Source organism: Festucalex cinctus, chromosome 1 (genome assembly GCF_051991245.1).
Source record: "Festucalex cinctus isolate MCC-2025b chromosome 1, RoL_Fcin_1.0, whole genome shotgun sequence".
Taxonomy (NCBI): Eukaryota; Metazoa; Chordata; class Actinopteri; order Syngnathiformes; family Syngnathidae; genus Festucalex; species Festucalex cinctus.
This window is the reverse complement of record NC_135411.1, coordinates 17,542,783-17,568,340: the sequence shown is the minus strand read 5'-3', so window position 1 is coordinate 17,568,340 and position 25,558 is coordinate 17,542,783. Positions and strand designations below refer to the sequence as shown.

At 41.2% G+C, this 25,558-nt stretch overlaps 1 protein-coding gene across 1 annotated transcript in view; it reads right to left on the bottom strand.

Moving 5' to 3' along the window:
* The window catches only part of LOC144018042 (solute carrier family 22 member 23-like), a 49,878-nt gene extending 28,255 nt beyond the window's left edge, over nucleotides 1-21,623 (bottom strand). The window contains exons 1-3 of the mRNA XM_077520137.1: nucleotides 20,736-21,623; nucleotides 4,575-4,678; nucleotides 4,311-4,465 (exon numbers count right to left, since the gene is read on the bottom strand). Of these exons, the coding sequence (XP_077376263.1) occupies nucleotides 4,311-4,465; nucleotides 4,575-4,678; nucleotides 20,736-21,182 (706 nt within the window). The 5' untranslated portion in view covers nucleotides 21,183-21,623. The remainder of the gene's footprint in view (nucleotides 1-4,310; nucleotides 4,466-4,574; nucleotides 4,679-20,735) is intronic.
* Nucleotides 21,624-25,558: the final 3,935 nt, after the last annotated feature.

Below are 25,558 nucleotides of genomic sequence, written 5' to 3'. Positions count from 1 at the left end.
TATGAATATAAAGCTGGTATCGGCACCGATAGATCCATGCTATCGTTACTCGCCCATCCCTAATAAAATTGCAATATCAACATTTCAACTATGATTTACTATTCTAGCAATATTGAAAAAACAAAAAAACAAAAAAAAAAAAACAAAAAAAAAGAAGTTATGTGGTTACAAAAGCAAATATAATACTGTTTTTTGAGAATACAATTGGAATTCTAATGAGTGAACAGCAAATTTTGACTTCTTTCTTTCTTACATAAAAAAAAATGGGTGAATTTCTTTCCATTGGCTAAAAAAAAAAAAAAAAAAAAATTTCAAAAGGTCATAAGACAAAAGTTGACATGCTAATTGGTAAGCTTATAAAGATTACAAGAACAATGTTACAATTTTTACCCCGCCCTCATCAAACAAAACATTTTTGGACATAAAATATGTAAATACGGAGGGGCTGAAAAAGTCACTTGAGGCCACAATTTGGTCTGGGGCAGCTCTGACGGTCGCCATTCATGGACACTATTTGCAGAAGCCCACACATGTATGCATGTAAATCTGTGTTTAATTTGCATATGGGGCGGGTAAGCGAAGTGTTTATTCAAACGATGGATGACGCCAATAAAGCTGTCCACAGGTGGATGCGCGCTAATGGTGGGTCTGAGGAGAGCCCGCACACTTCACTAGCTGATTGCTTAGGCTAGTATATGGAGGACCAAAACTGCCAAAATTCGAAATACATAAATGACTAAATAAATGACTAAAAGTGAAAATAAAAATTAATATAAAAAATAATTTTGGAAATGACATCTAAATAAATAAATATAAAATGAAATAAATCAGTTTTTATTTTCACTTTTAGTCATTTATTTAGTTAGTTAGTCCTTTATTTATTTATCTATTTAGTCATTCATTTATTTATCTATTTAGTCATTTATTTATTTAGTCATTAATTAATTAATTTATTTAGTCATTTATTTATTTTGAATTTTGGCAGTTTTAGGCCATAATGCCAAGTCGAAATGTTATTCAAATGAGGGGGCGGCCCTAAGTGTGTCTTGCGTTGGACTCCACCGTTGCAAACTGCCTGCCATTGGTCGAGTGAGCAGCTCGGTGAACAAGGAAGTCTCTTCGGCCTGCAACGGAGAGCTCCAGCAATGGACGCCGATCGTGTCCACTGTCACCTCAACTTGCGACTTGAGTTGTTAGACAACAAGTGAGAGCAGACAGTGGACAAGATAGTCGTCCATTGCTGGAGCTCTCCATTGCAAGCCGGCGAGACTTCCTTGTTTGCCGAGCTGCTCACTCGGCCAATGACAACCAGTTTGCAACGGCCGAGTTCAACCCAAGACACGCTTATGACCGCCCCTCATTTGAATAACATTTCAACTTGGCTAAATAAATGACTAAATAAATAAATAAATACATAAATAAATAACAAAAAGTGAAAATAAAAACTGATTTATTTCCATTTATATTTATTTTTTTTAGATAAAATTTTCGAATTATATTTTTTATATTCATTTTTATTTTCAGTTTTAGTCATTTATTTATTTTGAATTTTGGCAGTTTTGGTCCTCCTTACTAGCACACATCAGCAGGTCAGGGTGAAAAGAACATAAAGCTTGCGTCAAATGACTTTCTATACAATAAATGACTGTTGTTTCCTCGCAACCAACATAGTGCAAATCAGTGTCGTAAAAATATGCAAGCGTGACATTTAAATTCAACTCCTTAACAGATGACAAAATCAGTGCAAATTACAGACGAGAAACCTTGTCAGCTCTCCATACGCACTTCATTCAAAAAGGCTGCTTGCCTGGTTTTCTATGTTCTTCCTTTCCCCTTTCATGTTTTCCCCTTTACTTTTCAGTGTCCCTGTGTGGCAGATGGCGTCAGTAGCTGTACAAGTGTCACATTCTATCAGCGATGTTTGAACCTGCTCTAAAGCCTCAGCACGGCAGGCCACTCGGGCGCAAAGACTGTGTGCACATTGACCTGTAACTGTTTTTTTGGGTTTTTTTGTTTGTTTTTTTAAACCACCAGACATAATGAGTTAAAAGGTGTCTCTTCACTGCATTATAACAAATACCCCTGTCACTATAGAATTAAAATAGATTGAGTAATCAACCCCCCCCCCCCCCCCACACACACACACAAAAAGAAACAATCTTCTATACATATGCATTATCAAAAGTAGCCAATGCTAAACTACCATTTAGTTCACACATGAGTATATATCTACATTACACATACAGTAGCGTCTTAAGTTACTTACAGACAATGCTTCAACACATTATTTCATGATAGTTAGCAATCGTGATTAGCATTAGTGCGCTAACAAACAAATATTTCACATGACCACTAGTTGGCAGTATGACAAATTAAGGTAGGTGGCACATTAATTTCTTCAAAACGTGTGCCTGAGTTATTGGAACTCCATATTATTGCAGTTGTAAATATATCCATGACAGACTTGAACTGGAGTACAATAGTCAATTTCCAGTCCTCATGCGCACCAACGCATCACTTATACGCACCCCTGATCATAACCCTTGAAGCAACAGATGTTTGAAAATAAACACGGCAACAATACTTTTAGACAGACAATATAGCAGTACTGACGGTCATATACTGTATTCTTTATCTTTTGCAAAGAATGATTATATGAATTTTCCAGGTAGGAAACACCCAACTTCTTCGTGCTATTTTGAATCCCAGGATTTGGGTTTGGTCAAGATCTGACCTTGTGAAATTGGGTTAAAAGATTTTTGTGCGTTTTGGCAATGCAAACTTTGCGCTATGATCGTTTTTCCTGTATCAAATTTGGTCTCTGAAAAATCATCCACAGTGTGTTGCACACAGACCGTTTGGCCCAATTAGAGCATGTCTGCTCACACTAAAATGGCTCCTTTCCTGTTTGTTTTCAAACATGGCTTCTTCAGCGTTTGTAGTGTATCTTGTTTTGACAAACTCATCTATCTAATTTCCCATCTACTGGACATACTCATAACGAGAGGGCTACATAACATTTTTCCCCTTAACTTTGAGATGGATGTTACTGAACAGATTTTTGGAGAGCATGTTTAAGGCCCTCCGAAAGCACCGCATGCTCAGGCCCTAAATACTCACTGTCTGTCTTTAGGGTGACGTAAAAGGATAAAGTACAGCATTATACATGAAGGAGAATTAACGTGGACTGATGATCAAGGAAGGAAGGGGATTAGTGTTACATCTCTACTGTGCACAAACCAATGCTGGGAGAGCGCAAGCAAGTCCAACCACAAAAAGGAAGTTTACATGCTTTGTTCTTAGCCTAAACCTCATACGATCATAGCATTTTTTATTTTTTTTTGCAAACTGTGGTGTTTATGGCCACTGTCCATGTCAGTTTTTAAGCGAATGCTTAAAAGAGAACGCTTGGAGGTCAGACAGGATTGATTCTGCCTGCTAATGTGTTATTGAATGACCGTCCCTTAGTCTCAGAGCGCTCGCGGAGTTTTGTCAATACAGATTGGCTCCAGGGTAAATATCAAGTGTCACACAAAAACACATCAGAAATACAGGTAGGCCCAATTGGAAAAGACAAAAGCCCATACAAATATTTACAAAAAAAGGTTCAACAAGCCGGTGCAAGTGTGCTTCATACTGAATTTTGAGGGTTAATCTAAAAAATAATAGTGCTTCTCTCCTCTTAAACTACAACACATCGACATCAAGAAATATTTTTATACCATTATTAATCAAAATACAGGAACATATAATACACTGTTTATAGCTTTAACAGCTTTCAAACTTCTGAGAAGACAATTTGGACAATAACCCAAATTTTTGTCCAACCAAACTGTGGTGTACAAGATTTAAAGTAGGGGGGTTGGCATAATACTTACACATTTACATAGTTGCTGTTTAGAAAGGTTAAATATGGGCATTGCCTCTATGACAGGGATTCCCCAACTGTATGCATAATTAATCATGAAACCTTGGCTATAAATGGGTTTTGATTGTGCGCGAGGTCAGACGTCACTGATGTTGGCCCTGAGAGTTTTTTTTTTATAGGAATCCCTCCACACCAAATTCATCCAATCATGGGTTTTGGAACTTGCATTGTGCAATTGGGAAAAAGAACCTTCGCTAAACTGTTACCACAAAATTGGAAGCATATATTTGCCTTTAAAGTCTTGGTCAAATTATGACTGTTGCAACTTCCATTTTCTTTCGTCAATGTAAAGCAGAAGTTGGGAAAAGGAGCCCGAGAAATCATTTTATCCGGCCCTCCACACAGATCTAAAGCCAAATAAAACCCGAGAGGAAGAACTTACTGAGGACGTAGAGTGACAGTGTGATGCCAGACAAGCAAAAGCCTTCAAAGAATCGCAGTGTGCTGAACATGGGAACGTTGACTGAAAAGGCCACAGTGAGGCCGAACACCAGCATGAACAGCACAGATATGATCAGCACTGGGTGACGGCCAAACCTACACAATGACACACAATGTCCAAATATTTACAGTACATGGTAAATAATCTAAAACACCTTTAATGTAAAAATATTGATGTGACTGTAAAACTCTGGGGATGTCTTACCAGTCAGCGAGGATTCCGAACACCAGGTATCCGAAGATGGATCCCACCAAGAGTGAGAATTTTGCAATGTGGACTTTCCATGCCGAGTTGCACACCAGACTCCACTGAAGAGACAATAAACGCAGCTATTAGAAATGCATGCAGAGTTAAACATGTCAACATGTTATAGTCAGTCTTGTCAATTAATTATAACATTTAAGCTTGAGTCAGTGTTCCGTTTTTGACAGACTTGGATGGAAAATTAGCCATTCGGAGACGAGTGGCGCTATAATGATTGACATATGAGACTGTTGAATGATTGCACAAGCAGTGCCTGAAATACTTACCACTGACCAATCATGATCAACAATTGAACGGGATGGCGGGACGATGAGTGAAGGAATGTCTGCCATGCATATCGTAATTATGTGCTACGTTTGCTTCTTTTTGGTCAAACTTTCCAAACTAAAATTATGTAGATGAAATCAAACACCATATTATTTTCAAATCCTGGCCAGTTGTTAATTGGTGGCACGAAAATGTTAACATATCCAGGCAAATCTGGAGAGCTGGTCGCTTTACCGTAACAGCAAGCTCAAGAACATTTACAGTGTTTTAAAATGTCATACGTGCTATCTTATTTTTACTGTACACTTGCCAGTTAAGAAATATTGTACAATTCCCAAACACACAAACACACAAACAAACAAACAAACAAAAACAAGTGACACCACAGGGTCTCAGTTTAGCTAGCATAAAAGATTAGCAGATAGCACAAAATGCTAGTTAACTACTGGCAGGCTAGCTAGTAGCTACTGTACTAGCTACTACCCTACTATAATAAGAAAATTTTATAACTACAGTATTTTTATATCTTTACCTTATTACTATGGACAATTCTAAGCATCCGCGCTTTTCTGATATTTCCGCAATTCAACACACATTACACCAACTTCGCACCTCCTTCGAATGCAGCATTACAACCCCATTTTGACTTGACATAATTGTGACACAAACTTGGAATTGTTCATACTGTGATAGTTAATGTTCAAAAATTAGATAAATAAGTCGCAAATCACAATTTTAATTACGTGCTCCTCGTCAACCATCATTGATGTTAAGATAATTTGTCTTAAGCTAATAATATTACGGTAGTTGACTTGATTTTTCATTTTCACGAGCATACTAGTAAAGAAATGTTCATTAAAGTAATTGCCTTGCATAAAGATTTCATCATGGCAAAAGTTAACCCCGTAACCCAACTGATCAGTTTTGTTTCTAATTTTTTCCAATGGGTAGAAAATAATTTAGAAATATAGTGTCAGCAATTGATTGTGTTAATTGATTTTGGCTCCATTGTAGCTGCTAGTGCTATTATATAATTCAGTATCAGAAAAAGGACAATTGCAAAACAGTACCCAGTCTCCATTTTGTTAAATAACAAACTCCTATAAAGAATATCATGGTGGGGGCACTCGCTTTAACCTGGCATGACCTCTATCCCAGTGACCCGTTTCAAATAGAACGCTCCAGGATTACGCAGAACCACCTAGTCATCACATGAGCCGGGAATGCTACTCATTCACTCTTTTGGTATCGATGTGAGACGAAGAAAAAGATACAGGGTCGCAAAACAAGTTCCTGTTGTGCAATCACTTTACAGCTGAGAGACGGAATGAAAACAAAAAGAAAACAAAGTGACTCCGCAGACTGCGACGAATCAGAGGCTGGATGAGCTGCTGTGTGGCGACTGTGCTTGAAAAGACCTCCGAGGCCTACCACAGCTAGATGACCAGTGTTGCGACACAGCATGTTTAAAGTCACATGGATTCGAAGCCACGACGCGACTCAACTGTTTAAAGTGTGGCCAAAATGTACAGCAGACAGATTGGGGGAGGTGCTGCTTGTCAACATGTTATTAGGGCAATTTTCTGTAGAAGCATTTGTCAATAACACATGTATTATTAACTAGGTCTCTGACCAAGCTTTGGTGCGAACTACATGCTGCAAATCGTCCAAGCAGCTTGCGCTAGCAAAAAACAGTAGTGCAGTACACAGAGTCATGGAGAATATATTAGCACACCCTTGTTTCTTCAGTTTATTTATTTTAAATGCCTCATACAACTAAAGGTACATTTGTTTGAATGAATGTAATATCCAACCATCCATCCATCCATTTTCATTGTCAATGCCATGTGTGTTTTCTTTTTTTTGTGATAACAAAAATGATTTAAGTTCTTACATGACACATCAATAGTTATGTCAGTGTACTGCCCCCCCACCCCCCACCCCCCCCAAAAAGGTGCTTTAAAGGCATTCCATGTTTTCTTTTCTCTTAGTCACAATATACCTTTAATGGTACCAGACATTCAAATGAACAAGAAAGAAAACAAGGTAGTGGAATTTTTTTTTTTTTTTCCATGGCTGTATGACAAACTTGCATTCTAACGGCAGCGGTGAAAACTGAATTTCTTTAGAAGACAGAATTTGAATTTTGAGGAGAGTAAAATTCCTTTCATCCTTCAAAGCTCAACTATTAATAAAACTTAAGGAGAATGAGAACATGAATTAATAAGAAGGTTAGAAGTATAAAGTTGCATTTGAGCTCTATTAATTTAAATCCTTTTACACAAATAGGAATAATTTGTGTCTCTCAGTATTGTTCTGTTACCTGTGTGTTTCCACAGCGTTTGTGCGAATATCCGTTATTTGAAGGAATATCAATCCCAAAGTCAATGCTAATGCAATTTTACATTGACTATAGCATCAACACGAAGGATGTTCTAAAAAAAAAAAAAAAAAAACACACCGAGTCTTATTTACATACAAAATGTGCGCAATTCTTTTTGGTTTAGATTTAGAGTAAAGTTCAAATGGGGTGTCAGCTTAAATCACGGTCAAGGACATTAGAATTGTAAACACATACAATGTCACACGCTTGATAGGTTTCTACACAAGCAAGGTTCATTATTTTTCTTCAATTATACCATTTCAAAAGGACAAGAGTAGCCAAAATTGATCCATTAATTTCCAAGACCTACTACAAGGATGTCAAACTTGTTTTTTCTCTGTGCACCAAGTTGTAGTTATTGCCCTCAGGGGGATGATTATAATGGTGGAAAGACAAAAGTGTACAATTTCTAGGGTTGTAAGTTATAATAGTAAACAATAACAACAAAAATGTGTATCATGGTTTTAAGGTCATGGTTCAGTTTACATTTGGTAAAGCAAGGGAACAAAGTGCTAAACAAAGTGATTACTCTATCTTTTCTGTTGACAGGGACAGATTTAATGCTTAAACAACTCTTTGACTGCCAAAGACGTTTAATAATGATTAGTAAAATTCCGATGAATGGAATGCGATCTTTCATTTAGTAGCCACATTGTATATGTAGTAAAGGCAAACAATATTCTTTTTGCCTTGAAAGATGAGTTAAAATGCTCAAAAGAGGCTGGCACTGTGGATTTTTTCGTTTTGTTTTTACAACGTATGGCAGTCAAAGAGTTAAAAATAATAATTCCAAATGATATAGCAACAGCTTAAATGTTTTCTGTTTACAAAACTACAACATCAACAACAGTTTGTCATCTTAATGCTGTTTAAATGCTGCTGGAAATTGCATTTGCTGTTGTTTTTATTTATTTATTTATTTTTGTCCATACAGTCACATGTAGAGATTCTTAATTTAAAGATGCTATTATATGAATATAGATAGACTCTCAGCAAACATTCCAAACAATCAGGTTTAGTCCAAGTCCCATCATGCGCAAGCGGCTTGTCCGCTATGCAGCCCATTATCCCTGTGTTCTCTTGCTTTGCTATTGTGTTGCTCATTAGAGAATAATGAATAGGAGGCAGTGTGCAGAGTTGGTCGAGACGCGTATATAAACCTATTAGCGGATAGAAATGCGAAGCGTGAAGAGGCGGCAGAGCGGGGTGGGGAGAGAGAAAATCCGTTAAAATCCTCGAAGCGTCTGCTGACTTCTCTTAAATGACTGCAGTGGAACAATGGTTATGTCATACAAATAACATGGATTCATGCTGCTCAATTGAGCCCTTTCCAAATGTTTTTGAATTGGGGCGAACCGAGTGTTGTTGTGATGAGGTGTGATCTGGCAAATAAACTACAGTGGAGTCCCTAAAGTCAAATGCTGGAGTTCAACGAACACCTCAATTCAGTGAGCACCGGAGCATGAAATTTGATTTTTGCTTGGCAACAAAATAGGTATTGAGAGAAGAACTTGGGACAAATGAGAGTCAGACTAGCCTCACTGAGCATTGCAGTTACTTATTTGATTCTTGTTTCTTTTGTGTGTGTGTTTTTTTTAAATATAAATATTATGACTGAAAAAAAAGTAAGCTTCTTGAAGCACGTCTGTCATTCTAATTGTTGCATTAAGGGTATACTACTTGACTCATTAAGCTATTTTCAACAGTAAGTTGTTCAATCGATTAATTGGATTAATTTTAATTTTATTTTAATTTTTACATAAGCTTTTTTCCCCCCCCTGATTACTGTTTATTAACCAGTATTTGGTGTTTATTTCGTACTTTGTGTTAGTATTGTGATTAAAAAGAGGGGGATTGATGTACTTTGTTACCGGTTCAGCCAATGTTTTCCAAAGTAAAAACCGATGTTTGCAAATGTCTTATTTTGTTTAAAACACAGAAGATAATCAGTCTTCTTTCATGAAGGACTCCAGAAATCGATAAGCCAAATATCATGATATTAAAACTGCCACAATATCGGCGTCGTCATGTTCACGATATTTAAAAGTAAAACATCTTAACAAGTTTTATTAGAGATTGTAGGTGATTTATATGCATTGCTGTTATGTGCAAAAGCACAATATTGTGCATTTTTTTTAGTATGAGCTCATTTTAATTACAATATAATTACCTTTTTTAAATATCGCCAACCTCGCCACAATATCGTGATAATTATCGTATCGTGAGCTTCATATCGTGATATCGTATTGTGATGTTTGGATATCGTTACATCCCTAGAAATCAGTGTACAATTACTGTTAATATGCTGAAATCGATTTAAAAAAAAAAATCGAATTGAATCGAATACTTGTCCATTAATCGATTAATTTTGAAAGCTCTAATTAATACGATTAAAACTAATTTTTCCACTTGCTGTCAACTGAAGATGACATCACCTGTGATGAGGAAATAGGTAACGACCAATCACGGATCACCTATTTTCTGGATTTGGTCAGCAAACTGAGCCACGATAGGCCGTTACCTACTTCCTCAGCACAGGTGATGTCATCTTCAGTTGACAGAAACTGGCAAAATTTGTTTGTAAAGGTATTAATTGTTCATAAAAATTATGAAGTTATCACATTAATTATTAGCAAAATATCTTCCGTATCCGTTTAAATCATGATTTAAGTTAAGACTTTTTGTTCCCATATCAATTCAACACTATTAAACTTTTTTTTTTTTTTTACATTTGCTGCAGCATGACTATCTTAACGTTAACAGCATTTTAATTGTCTTTTTATTTACTACTACTAAAATACGAGTTGAAATATTACACGTACTGTAAAATGTTTGCGGACCCCCAACGAAACAAACCAAATGCTTTATGACCTTTTTTATACTAATAATTATCACTGTATTGCCTATAGAGAAAAGACCAAATTGTTTTAGAAAGTATCATCATTACTGTATGCACTTCCGGTTGTATCTCAAATAGTGTCTCGTAACACAAAGCAGAAAAACAGCCATGATGAATAAATGATCAAAGTCACAATAAAAGACCACGACAGTGATCCTGATTAGTCAGTGCTTTGCAATTAGAGCGGCTCTTTTCTGAACCTGCTGAACTTTAAAGTCGTGGGTGGGGTGTTTCAAAGGTGTAGAGGGGGGGCGGGGAAGGGAGAGCGAGAAACACTAGAACAGTCACAAAGGCTAAACGAATAATAATACAAAGTAATGTAATGCAGTACATGTGAACAGCAGATCTTAACAGGAAGAGGAATGCGTAGATAAAAAGAATGAATCACAAGAAGAGAACAGTTAGAGAAGAGAAGGTAGAACCAAGCAAACAGAGAAAGATAAAGAGAGAGGTTGCTGCATAGTTACTGCCTAGCAACAGTGATAATCAGAACCTTCCAAGTTTTACCTCACCCATGGGTGGAAAATACTGTGAAGTGGTGGGCGTACAGAGTGGGGGTTAAAGACAATATCAAGTAAAAAAGGAACATGAACAAGTTTATGAGAATCCGTGCTTCAGTTGGCTTCCATTGCACTGCTGCAGTGATCAAAACTTTTAACAATAAGAGTTGGTCACTGGTCACTTCATTAGCTACACTTGCACAATCCATCCAGTTGTACTCAACAAAAATATAAATGCAACACTGTTTTTGTGCCCGTTTTGCCCACATTGTAGTCAGTACACTGGTTTTCTGAGTCCCCAGAAGCCCCCCCGCCTCCCCTGCTTGTTCTCATTAGCTGGAGTATACCCGGGCTAACTTTTAGGGATGTAACGATATGCAAACATCACGATACGATATCACGATATGAAGGTCACGATATGATAATTATCACAATATTGTGGGGGAGTTGGCGACATTTAAATAAGATCATAATATTCTAAAAAAATAAATAAATAAATAAATAAATAAATAAATAAAAAGAGCTCATACTATAAAAAGCACAATATTGTGCTTTTGTAGTTAACAGCAATGCATATAAACCACCTACAATCTCTAAAAACAATATTGAGGCACTTGCTAATGCAAACAGAGATTGATCGCTTCACAAGCAAATTAGGTTTCCCCTTCATTTGTCAAGTAGCATCGATTTTAAACATAGAAGGCCAAAACATCCCTAATGAAAATTAAATTGCACTAATAAACTAGCCACTAGAGGGTGCTAGAACTGTACAAATGGAAATCAACTTGACTTTTTTTTTAACAGATGTGTTCCTTTTTAATATCGTGAACATGACGACGATGACGATATTGTTGAAGTTTTAATATCACGATATTGCCCTTATCGTTACATCCCTACTAACTTTCATGCGAATGACACACTACACCCTACACTGGTACACCAGACAATCACAGGGCTCATAACAGACAAACAACCATTCACTCATCCAACTATAGACAAAAGTCATTTTTACCCAGAGAAAACCGAAGCAAAACCCAGCGAAAACCTAAGCAAAACATAAAAACATAAGCCAGGAAATAACGTGCAATTTCTCACGGACCCAAACCTCTCGACTGTGAGGCAATCTTGCTAACCTCTACACCACCATCCTACATAAAAAAAGACAAATATCGCAAAAATACATGTCCCATTTTTCACCGTGCCCTATAGTTCAGCTGAGTTTACCACGGTACAGTTTGCCATGGCAAACCTGATCTGGCTTGAGCAAAACCAATAGCATAACTTCACGCTTCACAACAGCAAACAATGAATTCAACAAAGAAGAGGGGAGCATGGCATGTTCTTTCTTCCTGGCCATGCGGACGATGTTTATTACAACAAGAAGACAAGCTTTGTTTGAGAAACAGCGCCTTTTGTCTTCTTCTCATTCCAATCCTGCTGTCACAAGGATGCGACAGTTCTCTATCAACCAATCAGCAAACCGCAGTGTGTCAAGCCTGGCAGTGGCAATAACAGTAGTTCAAAGTAGAGAAGCAAATAGTGACACAGTACAGTTGTTTTGGTAACGTTCACCTCTTTTGACAAGATACTAGGGGTGGAGTGGGGAGTTGACCAAGTCGGATAAGTCGACTTTGTACTTATTGGGTTTTTATTAAAGACAATACAGCACAGATTCCCCAAAACATGGGAAAGGAAATTCTGAACATCCCAAAAAAAAAAAAAACACTTGGGCTGTAATTGTTATTCAAAAATATAACTTGCCACTAGGCAGAGGACTTAACATCAATTCCAGGCTTCAGCCTTCCTGGGTGGACTTTGCATGTTCTCCCTGTGCCTTTTTTTTTTTTTTTTTTATTCTTTTTTTTTTTTAACCTTAAAGGAATATAGGACTTGTGAAAAACTAATCAGCTATTCTGTGAAATGGTTAATTTAAACTCTTCCCTGAAACAAAATTCTCTATTTATGCTGAACGACTATGATTTAATATTTTTGCATTAAGTATAGGGCTGCACAATATATCGAAAAAATATCGATATCGCGATATTGGCCCTTGCAATATGCATATCGCGAAGGCATGCAATAAGTTTTATACTGAATTTTATGCTTTTTATATGAATATGACCAGTCAGATGCTAACTAAAATGTGCATCACCATTCAATAGTTGAAAATTATCAAGACATAATTACAATGAATTAACTAATATTACATTAAGGTTGCTTATTTTGCCACATGAAAAATGTTTTTCTTTCATTAGGTAATAAAAATTAAATTTCTTTAGGTACATGTTAAATATCGCAATAATATCGATATCGCTATGTTCAGCAAGTATATCGCATATCGCATGTTTTTGCAATATCGTGCAGCCCTAATTAAGTACAGTATTGGCCAGTCATATGATCATCGTGCAGTATCATAAATAAAAATACACATTGAATGACATGCCTGCCAGTGAGACTCACATGGAATTATTCAGTCCCACGGCGGACGGTGGAATTATGCCCTATAGCAAAGAAGCACTTCTTCAAAAGCAGTCCAGCCACGGAGGACTCGCCAAACATTTGTGTCTAGCCGAAAGCCGCATGAAACTGGCCGATTCATAGCGAGGCGACCGTCTACAAGTTGCATGTTACAGAGGCTCAAATTACCAGTCAAGTCACCACTGACATTGTTCACTCTGGAAATGTAATTTGTGGGAGGTCCCAAACTGGAGGGTAAACTTCTGGGTGACTTTTACTCTTCCAGGCGATGCTACGTGTGTGCTCAGCACGCTTTAGCCCACATTAGGAGAGGCAACTCCCCCCACATGGAATGACATGATCCCTGACGTGTTGAGGATTTTACTCTGACCAGAATTGGCGCAGTAATCGGGATAGAAGACGGTCTTTTTTGTGCCCATTACGTCAACAAACTCCCATTGAAATGAACGAACCCGGCTTTCATTTACACATGGGATACGTCACCACGATCACGTGACCAGGATAATGGCGTTCACCACGGTATGTTCTTATTTTGATATTTAATCACAAATTCCCAAAGGTTTGGGTTTCTCATATTTAATAGGCGTTATTGTGACCCGTTTTGGGCTTTTTGATGGTTCTGACCAAGTCATTTCAAAATAAGTTAATGCCCAGGGGTTAAAATTGGCTCATCTACATAGCTAGCAAACATTAGCATGTACAGTTCTCATTACTAGCCGTGGATCCTGAAATGAAACAAACACATGTTGCAATGAAATCTGTGATATTGATGTATCCCACCCCTATTGCCAAACTGTAGTGATGCATGATGTCATCTAAAGCCGCCTCTCCAAATGTTCACTTATCAGAAACAAAGCTAGCATGCAGGGTCTTCATCTATCTGTGTCTAACACCGGCATCTTTCCTCCCTGTTGACACTGCTGGGTGACGCTCGTGTGTGCACCCTGAGTGGCTGCACTGGTGGGTGGTTGGGTGAGTGGGCGGGGGTCACCTCCTTTTGACAGCTGAGTGTGTTTCAAAGTGTCCCACACTGATCAGCAGGAGGGTGGGGGGAGTTGAGCAGCTGGCTAAACAGAATATAACGGACACAGTGCAGCGAGGGCCCCCTCACGTCATGGGTGTTCATCCTACAGTATCATCTTTCACATCTGAGGCCCGGCTGCTTTTTACGTAACGGTCTCCCTTATCGCACCCACCCACACCGTAGTCGGACCTGCGATGCTCTTGGGTCTCGCTCTAGTGTTTCAGACTCCAAGTGTGAGCCGAGAAGGGTCGGTTACACACGAGAGTAATGATACATTCTCATTTCAGAGGCTCAGTCCAATTAAGATGGACCCCGAGGACGGCTTTGACTCAATTAGAGCGGGTCTCCACATGAACCACTTTGGATCCTTCGCCACCTCTTGTAAATGCTACTTTCAGTGTCAGTGAGGAGAGAACTTAAGCATAGCAAGTGGCGCTCATGAAACATGGGCAAGTACGTCAAGCGGTGAAGCCACCAAAGGAGTAAAGCATATGCATTTCAAATAACATTTGACAACTCAACACAACATGATCAAGGACACTGTTGGGATAAACCTTGTTACATTTGGGTGATGTCCTACATAATATGGAAAAGGTTCAAAGGTCATATTGCTCAGTACATACTGTAAGGCCTTGGTTTGCGAAGGAGATCCGTTTCTACATCTGCGACATCACATAGTAGTAAAGTTATAACATTTCAAATAAATATTTGTTCGAAAAAACCTAAGGGCCATCAACATAAAAAAAAAAAAATCAAATAAAAAACCGTGAGCAAACTAGTTCATTCTGTGCCATTTCATTCATAAACACGCCATTCTTAAATGTTGCACAGTTCAAATAAGGGGAGTCTGTTGTCCATCTTCAAATCGTATAGCGAAATACTGCAAAAACCACACAGCATTAAAAGGCATCAGTCAGGACGAAAAACGCAAACAATTTGGAGGAGAGTGATGATCTCTGCATCCTTCTCAGCAAGGAGTCTCATCTATTTTATTGAAGAACAGTCGAGAAGCGAGAAAACCGACCTCTGCAGCAAAGAGGAGACTGGACTGGCACAGCAACAGGGTAAGCTAACGTTGCGTATTCTTTCCAGCCAGGCACACTTGGAACAAGGTACTAGAAATAGTACCAGAACTTAGCATCTGAAAACATCAGAAGTGAGTAGAGCTCACAAAGTGGCTCTTGCAAATTGATAAATGAATGACTGACCACCACAAGAAAGTCTCAGGTCTCTCTCAATACAAAACAATTCTCAAAAAGTTTGCAAAGAATATCAGGGAGTTGTCCTGCACCGAAAGAACATAAATTATTTAAATATGGTGTAAAAGGTGTTGCGCATCAATGGGTCACAACTCGCAAGTCAACAACAAAATCAAATCAACAACAAACACTAATTCAAATACTGTAATATAATTTGTGGGGTACCTCAAGGATCAGTACTTGTATTTACTTAGCAGTGACATTTCACCAATGCACATTCATTCATCTAGCGCTACTGGCCATGTCCACGTGAAGACATTTTCAAGGACCGAAGTAAAAACACAAGAATAAAAATATCACTCGCCATAGCTGCACTTGAATGAGCTGTCGCCATTTGTATAGATGAGTGTCATAACGTTTACCATCCATCCATTTTCTGAACCACTTTTCCCCAATATTAGCCATTTAGCTTAGCTATTGCTAACGATCCACAGAGGTGAATGAATGGTCATGCCATCTTGTCAGGGATGTAGAAAGTGTGGTAAAAGTCGCTTGAACTCATCAACTTGTACTGTACTCCAATGTTAATTAAGTCAACACAATTATGGTATCCAGCAATATCTGACCAATAAAAATTACGTATTTTTTTTCACCCCAATATCGGTCCGACTATCGGGCCAATAGTTATCATGCAACCCTACTATTAATGACGCATTGCCAAGAAGGAGTTTCTGAATATTAAGAAGAGGGACAAAGCGAACAGGCTGTCTTTAAATATTAGCAAAATTTATGATTCTTAGTTGAATGAATATATAGACGTTGAGCAACATTGACAGTGCGGGGAACAGAGATCAAAAGGACTAATGAAATCAAAATTTTTAGGTGCTATGATTGATGAACACTAACATGGACAACTCATAGAACACGTTAAAAAAAAAAAGGTATCGCAAACCATAACTATAAATACATAAGGTCAAAGAATGTAATTGTTCTATATCTGACCTGTTGCATTGAAGCGCGGGGGTGCGCTTGTTTATGACCTACACCGAACCGAGCTTTGTTTTAGAGAAACGTGCTGTTCGAGTCGTTAATGGCAATGGATACTGGGACCATGCTAACATGATATTTATACAGTTAATATCTTGTAGATTAAAACCGCCTTAAAATTATGTATAAAGCTCAGCAAATTTTACCAAACAAGTTGCAGAAGAAATTTTAAAAGAGAGAATGTTTGTGCACATTCAGAGGAACTGAGTAGTTTTTCTAAACCAGAATATAGTACAAAACAAAAAGGAAAGACACATTTCAATCCAAGGCGTCAGTCTGTGCAACAACGTTGACTGTATTAGTGAACGGTCTCCGTCCATTTGTATTTTCAAAAAATATGTAAAAGCGCAATTTAACTGAAGAAAAATATGATATTGCTACATAGCAAGAAATTTGGATTTTTATTATTTTGTTGTTTTGTAAAACAGATATACAAGCGTGCCTTGACAGTAGCTGGTAGGGGTGTTAAAAAAAAATAATCGATTCGGCGATATATCGCGATACTACATCGCGCGATTCTCGAATCGATTCAATAATCGGCAGAATCGATTTTTTTTTTTTTTTTTTTTTTTTTTTTTTTTTTAAGGATTCACACCTTGAGCATGGAAGAATGTTATATGAACGGAACATTAAGCCTTAATATTTTATTTTAATGCTGTTTAAACATGAAACAGATTACAACCTCTATAAGACTGAAATTTCAGATAAATAAATAATACATTTTCATATAAATCTTACACTCTACAAGGTTACTGATTAGTATTTTCTAAATTTGAATGAAAAAAATCGCAAGAATCGACTTATAAATTCGTATCGGGATTAATCGGTATCGAATCGAATCGTGACCTGTGAATCGTGATACGAATCGAATCGTCAGGTACTAGGCAATTCACACCCCTAGTAGCTGGCATTCATTTTGTGTTAAGGGGCCGCTATAAGTTTGACCTTCTTTCTTGCCTCTTTCATTTCTTTTCTTTTAAATAAATAAATGCCCTGCGATTGGCTGGCAACCAGTCCAGGGTGTCCCCCGCCTACTGCCCAGAGCCAGCTGAGATAGGCGCCAGCACCCCCCGCGACCCTTGTGAGGAATAAGTGGTCTAGAAAATGGATGGATGGGTGGAATAAATAAAGAAAATAAACAACATGAATAAATGAACTGAATTCTGTTTGACTGATGTCATTTCAGCACTTCAGTAGCTGAAGGTTTCAAGCCACTTTCCTCCCAGCCGAAGACAATACAGAGTACAGCGTGGCCTGTAGTTGTTCACACATGATCATAAGGGTCCAGTCACATGGGGCGTGTGCGTATGCGGGGCCAGTGTTGACACTTGCCTTACTTACACAGCGTCACGGACAGCTGAGCCCAATTGTGAGTGACCACGCAGTTCAAACACGGGCACAAACGCAGAGTCATCAGTTCCTGCTGCTGTGCCACATCCTATTTTATCTACTTGGAGACGGGAACATGTGGCAATGCACACAAGGTGGGGCGCAAGTGGGAGAGGCTCCCTCACTTTAGAGGGGCCGCACTCTACGCAGAACAAGAAGCAGCCAAAGCATCATTCTCATGGGATTTATTGTGAAATAAATACGTAAAAGGAAAAAGACTTATCTGCATTTACTGGTCCAGTTCCTGCTGACGTTCTGTCAAGTTGCCCAGTTGGCAAAACTGCCATGTGTCTTCTGTGTGTAGTTTTTTTTTTTTTTTTTTTTTTTTAATTTCTCATAATTTTCAAATTCCTGCTGACCATCTGTCCGCTGTTACCTAGACAACAAACTGTCGTAGGTAGGCTTGCATGTAGCATTTATTTCTCCCGAATGGGTAAAAAATACTGCTCCACAAATTTTGCCTAGCAACAAGAAGTCATACAGTAAAATTGCACAACATGACCAGGAACAAGAATTTCACACATAATTCTTGTGCTTTCTCGGGCAGTTTGTTCCGGCTGACTTCTAGTCAAATGTCATTCAAACAGGCCAGTGGAAGTGGTTAGCATATACAAGTACACTTTACCATTTACCAATATATAACTGCTATATGTCACTTTTATCAATAGGCGCACGTGATTGTGCTTCACAAATTCTGGCTAGCAAGGAAAGTATGACGTGGCCAGAGTGGTGTCGTAAAATGCATAGAATTAGAAAGCATACATACAGTACAAGGTCGGCGCTACTACTGATTTAATCTCTCCCCATGATGACCTTGTTACAAGGTTGACATGCATGGGTGAGGCTTCTTAGTGACCATTCAAGCATGTAGTGGCACCAACATGACATTCCCATTGTGTATGCAAAGGCAACACAAATACACAATGTGCAAGGGTGACACCAGCATGAGAAAGTGAGCCGGTGTTTAATATTGCAAGAAAAAAAAACGGTGTGGATCCACCCAATTACTCTCAAGATATCCCACGACTTAAGCATGGTAAATTAAATGCAATTTGAGCATTTTGTCTAATTTTTGATTAAAATCAGCAAGGGCCTGATCGTCAACCTGAGCGATTAACCACACCTGTAAGGTGTTTTGTTTTTTTTTTTTTTATTATCAAACTCTCCAGGTGGCCTGATTTGATATTGATATCACATATTGGGCCGATATCAGCCAAAAAGACAGTATCTGATTATTTCGATAGACAATACAGTGATCCCTCACTATAACGTGGCACTTTTCGCGGCCTCGCGGATTTTTTTTTTGTGTGCAATTTTTCATGCATTTTTTTTTTTTTACAGTAATGTTTAAATTTTATAACATTTATGAATGTTAGAACACTGAGAATGTTTAAACGAGAGAAATGTGAGAAAATGTAAACGCCTCAATGAGAAAAGTGTATAAACTGTGTGGTGGCGTGTTTTAGAGCCTTAAAACATTTATAGTAAATGTAAAACATAATGCTAACTACTTCGCACATTTCATTTATTGCGGGTATTTTTTGGAACCTAACCCCAGTGGAAAACGGTGGAACACCGTATATTCAAAATCTCGGATATCAGCAATCATAATCAAGCCGTCCATTCCAGACTCCGAGTTAGCAAGTGAGATGTAGTTAACAGATAAGCTAACAATTTGCCTACCTCTTCTATTTCTTCTTCTACTACTTTCTTGTTTGTGTTTTGTGCAAGTCTGGAAGCCCTGTGGAACCACGCTGCCTCTCACAGGCGAGTCTTGATATCATGAAAGGAGGGGGAAGGAGACTCATGTTTTATCGTCGCCAATATCGTATCAAAATGGGCGAAAAAAGGTATTTTCAGATAAATAATTGTGATGCAACGGTTGATGTACTTCACAAGATAAATATATTTTGCTTTCAAATTGGCCATAGAAGTCCAGAATTTCAGGACACCATATATGAGGGACAGTCAGAACAGATTTATTGTGTTCCTTCACATTTTAAAACTTGGTTCTGTTTGTTAAGCCATAAAACATTTCCTACGTTATAAATAAATCAATCATTCTGACCAGAAGATTGGATCGACTCCTGCCTACTTTCGTCCTGGATCGCTGCGGTTTGTTTGCTTTATTTAAATCAGACATTATTGGCGATAAGCAGATGGGCTGTTGGCACAGTAGCGGACACAAGCCCAGGCTGCCCCAACCACCATTAGTGCAGAGACGCTTCAAAGCTTGGCTTAACATCAGACTGCGTGTGTGCTGATAAGCCCCCAAAACTCAACCGGCATTCATTTGCGGAATCTGGATAAGTTCCTCTTGTCTGCCGGCAGCTGCGAGCTAATCAAATTGCACTTTCATCTCCATTGATTCTCCTTGTCGGGCGCGTGTTGAAGATTTGATTACGTTATCCAATCATGGTCATTTTACACACAAATAGGCCAGGTTTTTAATTGCTGTGCAGATACGAGAAAATTACAGTGAGGCTAGTTTATTCCATCTACCACATGACGCCACATGAAAAAGCAACCCCCAGAATGAGCCGTGTAGGAAATATGTTGTTTAGTCACGGGGCAGCCGGTGGGCAGAGGTGGGAGGGTGATGTTTGGTCAGGAGTTGCATTATTCCAGAGCGTGCGTACTAAAGACCTTTGCCCCAAATCGAACGGCTCCCTGTCTATTACCGGTAAATTCCACTGGTTCTGTCAGTTAAGGTGACACCAAGGGTCTGACTAACAAATAATAGTGAAGGATAATGACAATCCTGTGGACACACTCTGGGGGCATTCAAGTGAACAAAACAAAATGAAGCAGATGGTGTGGCACAGAACCCCCCCATAATGGGGATCCCCCTGCCCCCTCCATCTTGTGTAGAATGAATGAATGAATATGTACATAAGAGTAAGACAACAGCTTACCTTCGTGACAACATTCTGCACAAGGCCGGTGTGCAGCTCAAAGGTCCATGCGTTGCACATGCACTCCGTGTCGTTGTGGACGCCAAGAGTCCGCCCGCTCTCGTTCTGGGGGCCACCCGACGCCCAAGAGCCGGCCCACGTCACGTTGCCGCCGCTCGTAGTCGTAGCGGCGGTCGCGGTGGTGGACCTGGAAACGGTGGCGTTCGCCAAGGGTCGGATGCATGTGTTGTTCGGCTGGGCGAGGAGGAAATTGTCCGAGTATTGACTGAATCCGATGAAGAGCGCCGGGATCCATGTGAGCAGGATCAGCTGTTTCTGGTACTTCCCGAAGCCGCCGAGGAAAGGCAAGACCGAGTCGTCGATGCGCGTCAGAGGACCCGGCGTCGACGACGTGCTCTCGGGGGACACGAAGCCGTTCTCCGGTTGATGGTCGTCGGTGTCGGCCATCGCGCTTCCGCCGGTAGATGCCTCCTCGGTTGTGTTCGGGAAGGAGGGGTTGCAGTGCGCGCCCCCTCCACCACCACTATCACTACGAACACCACCACCACCTCCTCCTCCTTCTCCGCCGCTTCCTCCTCCTCCTCCCCCTTCTCTCCCCCACCCCCGTCGACTCCACAATGCGTCAATGCGCTCAGCTCCGGCGGGGGAGCCACAGCAAGCGGACTGGAAGGAAGACTCTTCTGTTGTCAGGAAACACTTTTTCCTCTGCTGCCGCGAGTATGTATCGCCGAGGCACACGCTGCGGTCCACTAACTATATAACGACCATACTACCCGTCGTCCGGTCCATTGTGTCCGTGCCGGTGGTCCGAGGCAGTTGAGCTCCCGGAAGTGAGAGGCTGTAGTCTAGTCACACACCTGAGCATAAAGCCGCGCGTGGGGGCGGACCTACCTAACATGGCGACAAACTAGGGACGTCCTCTTTCAATCAACGAAATCCACTTGGCACACTTTTTGCGGATTTCATGGCCATCAAATATAATCAAAATAATGGCAATTAAATATTTAAGACCTGTCACGCCGCCACCTGCGTGACAGGCCTTTATTGTCATAGTCATGTTTCCTGTTTTATTTTGAATTTCTGATTCCCTTCGCACCCCAGGTCACTTGCCCTTCCTGCAGTTCACTAATTACCGGTCCCCGCCCATGATCATGTCCACCTGCCACCAATCAACCAAGACAATAAAAGCCACCTGCATTCTCCCCTCCGTGGCCGAAGTGTCACACCGTCAGTGCATGGAAGCGTCCACAGTCCTTATGTCCTCGTTCATGTTGCTTAGCGTTGTTGCCTTGTTTTTGTGCCTTTTCCTCCCTTTTGGAGCGCCTTTAGTTACCCCTTTTGCCTTGAGCCCTTTTTCCTCCCTAGCGGAGCGCTTTCTGTTGTCCCCAGTACCTTTTGCCTGTTTTTTCCTCCCTAGTGGAGCGCTTTTTGTTCTCCACTTTTTCCCCTCCCTGTTCTCCTCTCAGTTTGAGAGGAGACCTTTGTTGGCCGGAAATAAACCTGCTGCCTTGGTGGCCTACCTTACGCCTGCGTCTGGGTCCTACCTCTTCACGTCGTGACAGTACACTTCGGCCAGCATGGACCCAGCGGGAGTGTCCAACTTGGAGACCTGGCAGAGGCTTGAAGACATCGCCCGAGTCATTGCAGAGATAAAAGAGTTGATGGCTTTGGACCGTGGCGACTGGGGTGAAGGGTCGGACTGGCCTCAGAACCCCGAACCTCGTCTGCTGCAGCCTCTCGCCCCTGAACCTCGTCTGCTGGAGCCTCTCGCTCCTGAACCTCGTCTGCTGGAGCCTCTCGCCCCTGAACCTCGTCTGTTGCAGCTTCTCGCTCCTGAACCTTGTCTGCTGCAGCCTCTCGCCCCTGAACCTCGTTTGCTACAGCCTCTCGCTCCGGAACCTTGTCTACTGCCGCCGCAGCCCCTGGCCGCTTCGCCTGTGCCGCTGCCGCCGCAGCCCCTGGCCGCTTCGCCTGTGCCGCTGCCGCCGCAGCCCCTGGCCGCTTCGCCTGTGCCGCTGCCGCCGCAGCCCCTGGCCGCTTCGCCTGTGCCGCTGCCGCCGCAGCCCCTGGCCGCTTCGCCTGTGCCGCTGCCGCCGCAGCCACTGGCCGCTTCGCCTGGGCCGCTGCCGCCGCAGCCCCTGGCCGCTTCGCCTGGGCCGCTGCCGCCGCAGCGCCTGGCCGCTTCGCCTGGGCCGCTACTTCCTGTTCCTCGTCAGGCGGCGCATGGATTGCGGCCGCCACCTCCTGTTCCTCGTCAGGCGGCGCATGGATTGCGGCCGCCACCTCCTGTTCCTCGTCAGGCGGCGCATGGATTGCGGCCGCCACCTCCTGTTCCTCGTCAGGCGGCGCATGGATTGCGGTCGCCACCTCCTGTTCCTCGTCAGGCGGCGCATGGATTGCGGTCGCCACCTCCTGTTCCTCGTCAGGCGGCGCATGGATTGCGGTCGCCACCTCCTGTTCCTCGTCAGGCGGCGCATGGATTGCGGTCGCCACCTCCTGTTCCTCGTCAGGCGGCGCATGGATTGCGGCCGCCACCTCTTGCACCAGTTCCGGCGGCGCCCGGCCAGCGGCCGCCATCACCTGCACCAGTTCCGGCAGCGCCCGGCCAGCGGCCGCCATCGCCTGCACCAGTTCCGGCGGCGCCCGGCCAGCGGCCGCCTCCTGCTCCTCATCTGGCGGCGAACACCCCGCCGCCACCTCTGCTCCTTGTCGGGCGTCAAGGACGCCCTCCTGACTGGCCCCGCTGGGACTCTCTTGTCGGGCGTCGAGGACGCCCTCCTGAACTGCTTTTTGTCTGTACGGATGGGTGGGCCGTGTTCCCACCTCCGTGCCCCCTTCCGCCCGCCCTTGTTTTTGGACTCTTTGGGTCGGATGGCCGTCAGGAGCCGGCCATTGAGGGGGGGGTACTGTCACGCCGCCACCTGCGTGACAGGCCTTTATTGTCATAGTCATGTTTCCTGTTTTATTTTGAATTTCTGATTCCCTTCGCACCCCAGGTCACTTGCCCTTCCTGCAGTTCACTAATTACCGGTCCCCGCCCATGATCATGTCCACCTGCCACCAATCAACCAAGACAATAAAAGCCACCTGCATTCTCCCCTCCGTGGCCGAAGTGTCACACCGTCAGTGCATGGAAGCGTCCACAGTCCTTATGTCCTCGTTCATGTTGCTTAGCGTTGTTGCCTTGTTTTTGTGCCTTTTCCTCCCTTTTGGAGCGCCTTTAGTTACCCCTTTTGCCTTGAGCCCTTTTTCCTCCCTAGCGGAGCGCTTTCTGTTGTCCCCAGTACCTTTTGCCTGTTTTTTCCTCCCTAGTGGAGCGCTTTTTGTTCTCCACTTTTTCCCCTCCCTGTTCTCCTCTCAGTTTGAGAGGAGACCTTTGCTGGCCGGAAATAAACCTGCTGCCTTGGTGGCCTACCTTACGCCTGCGTCTGAGTCCTACTTGTCCTCGCCTTGTCAAGACCAAACTACAAACTGATTTAGTATAAATAAATGCATTAATATATATATATATATATATATACCTGACGATTCACAGGTCACGATTCGATACTGATTAATCCCGATATGAATTTATAAGTCGATTGTTGCAATTTTTTTCATTCAAATTTAGAAAATACTAATCAGTAAACTTGTACAGTCTAAGATTTGTATGAAAATGTATTATTTATTTATCTGAAACTTCAGTCTTATACAGGTTGTAATCTGTTTCATGCTTGAAGAGCATTCAAATAAAATATTAAGGCTTAATGTTCCGTTCATACAACATTCTTCCATGCTTAAGGTGTGAACCCTAACCCAAAGTAAGACATTTTGTTGAATATTTTTCCATTAAAAATGGAAGTTTATGTATGCGCCTGTATTTATTTACTTATTTAAAAAAATAAAAATAAATCTTGGGGGGGAAAAAAGAACAGCGATAAACATCCAAAGAGGGGGCTGTCTCCCTGAGCAAAAAACTACGGGGGAAAAAAGTGAAAAAGTGAATCTACCTGTGCTGAACCACTAGTTTGCAGGGATCCACTTATAATTATTCCTTAATTTAGAATTTAGTCGTCCCATGACCACTCTTGTAATTCAAAACACTTGTATGTCAAAATCACCTTTCCTCAATGAAACCAATGTTTTGGTAATCCCATATGTTCCAGCCCCAAATGGAACATGTTTTTCCATAGAAAAGTAACTTGTAATCTTAATTTTTTTTTTCATTATTTATTTATATTTGTTATTGATTTATTTATTTATTTTACAGTAACTTTAACCTGTACTGGGGGTATAGTATTTTATTTGTCTATTTTCAGGGGTTGTGATTGTCTATCTTGACTGATTTTGGTTATATGAACTCAACTCAACTTTATTTATAAAGCACTTTAAAACAAGCATTGCTGTATACAGTGCTGTACATGGAACAGAAATCGGTCATGCAGTAAAGAATAAGATAAGTAAAACACGAACAAAACAAACATCTTAAAGTGAGTATACAAGTTATATGAAGACAAATGAATCCTATTTTCAATAGTGTGTAGCATTGATCTTGTGTTTGACTGAATTACTATATTCATCCATCCATTTTCTTGACCGCTTATTCCTCACAAGGGTCGGGGGGGGGGTGCTGGAGCCTATCTCAGCTGGATTTGGGCAGTAGGCGGGGTGCACCCTGGACTGGTTGCCAGCCAATCGCAGTGTCACGTTTGGGGGGTGTCGGAGGCAGGAACAACACTAGTTAGAAGGCCTCCCTCAGCAACAATCCATGGTCGATGACTTTATCAAATAGTGTTGCACGAATTATATTTGACAAATACGGCCCTCTTCTTTTTTGAGGATGT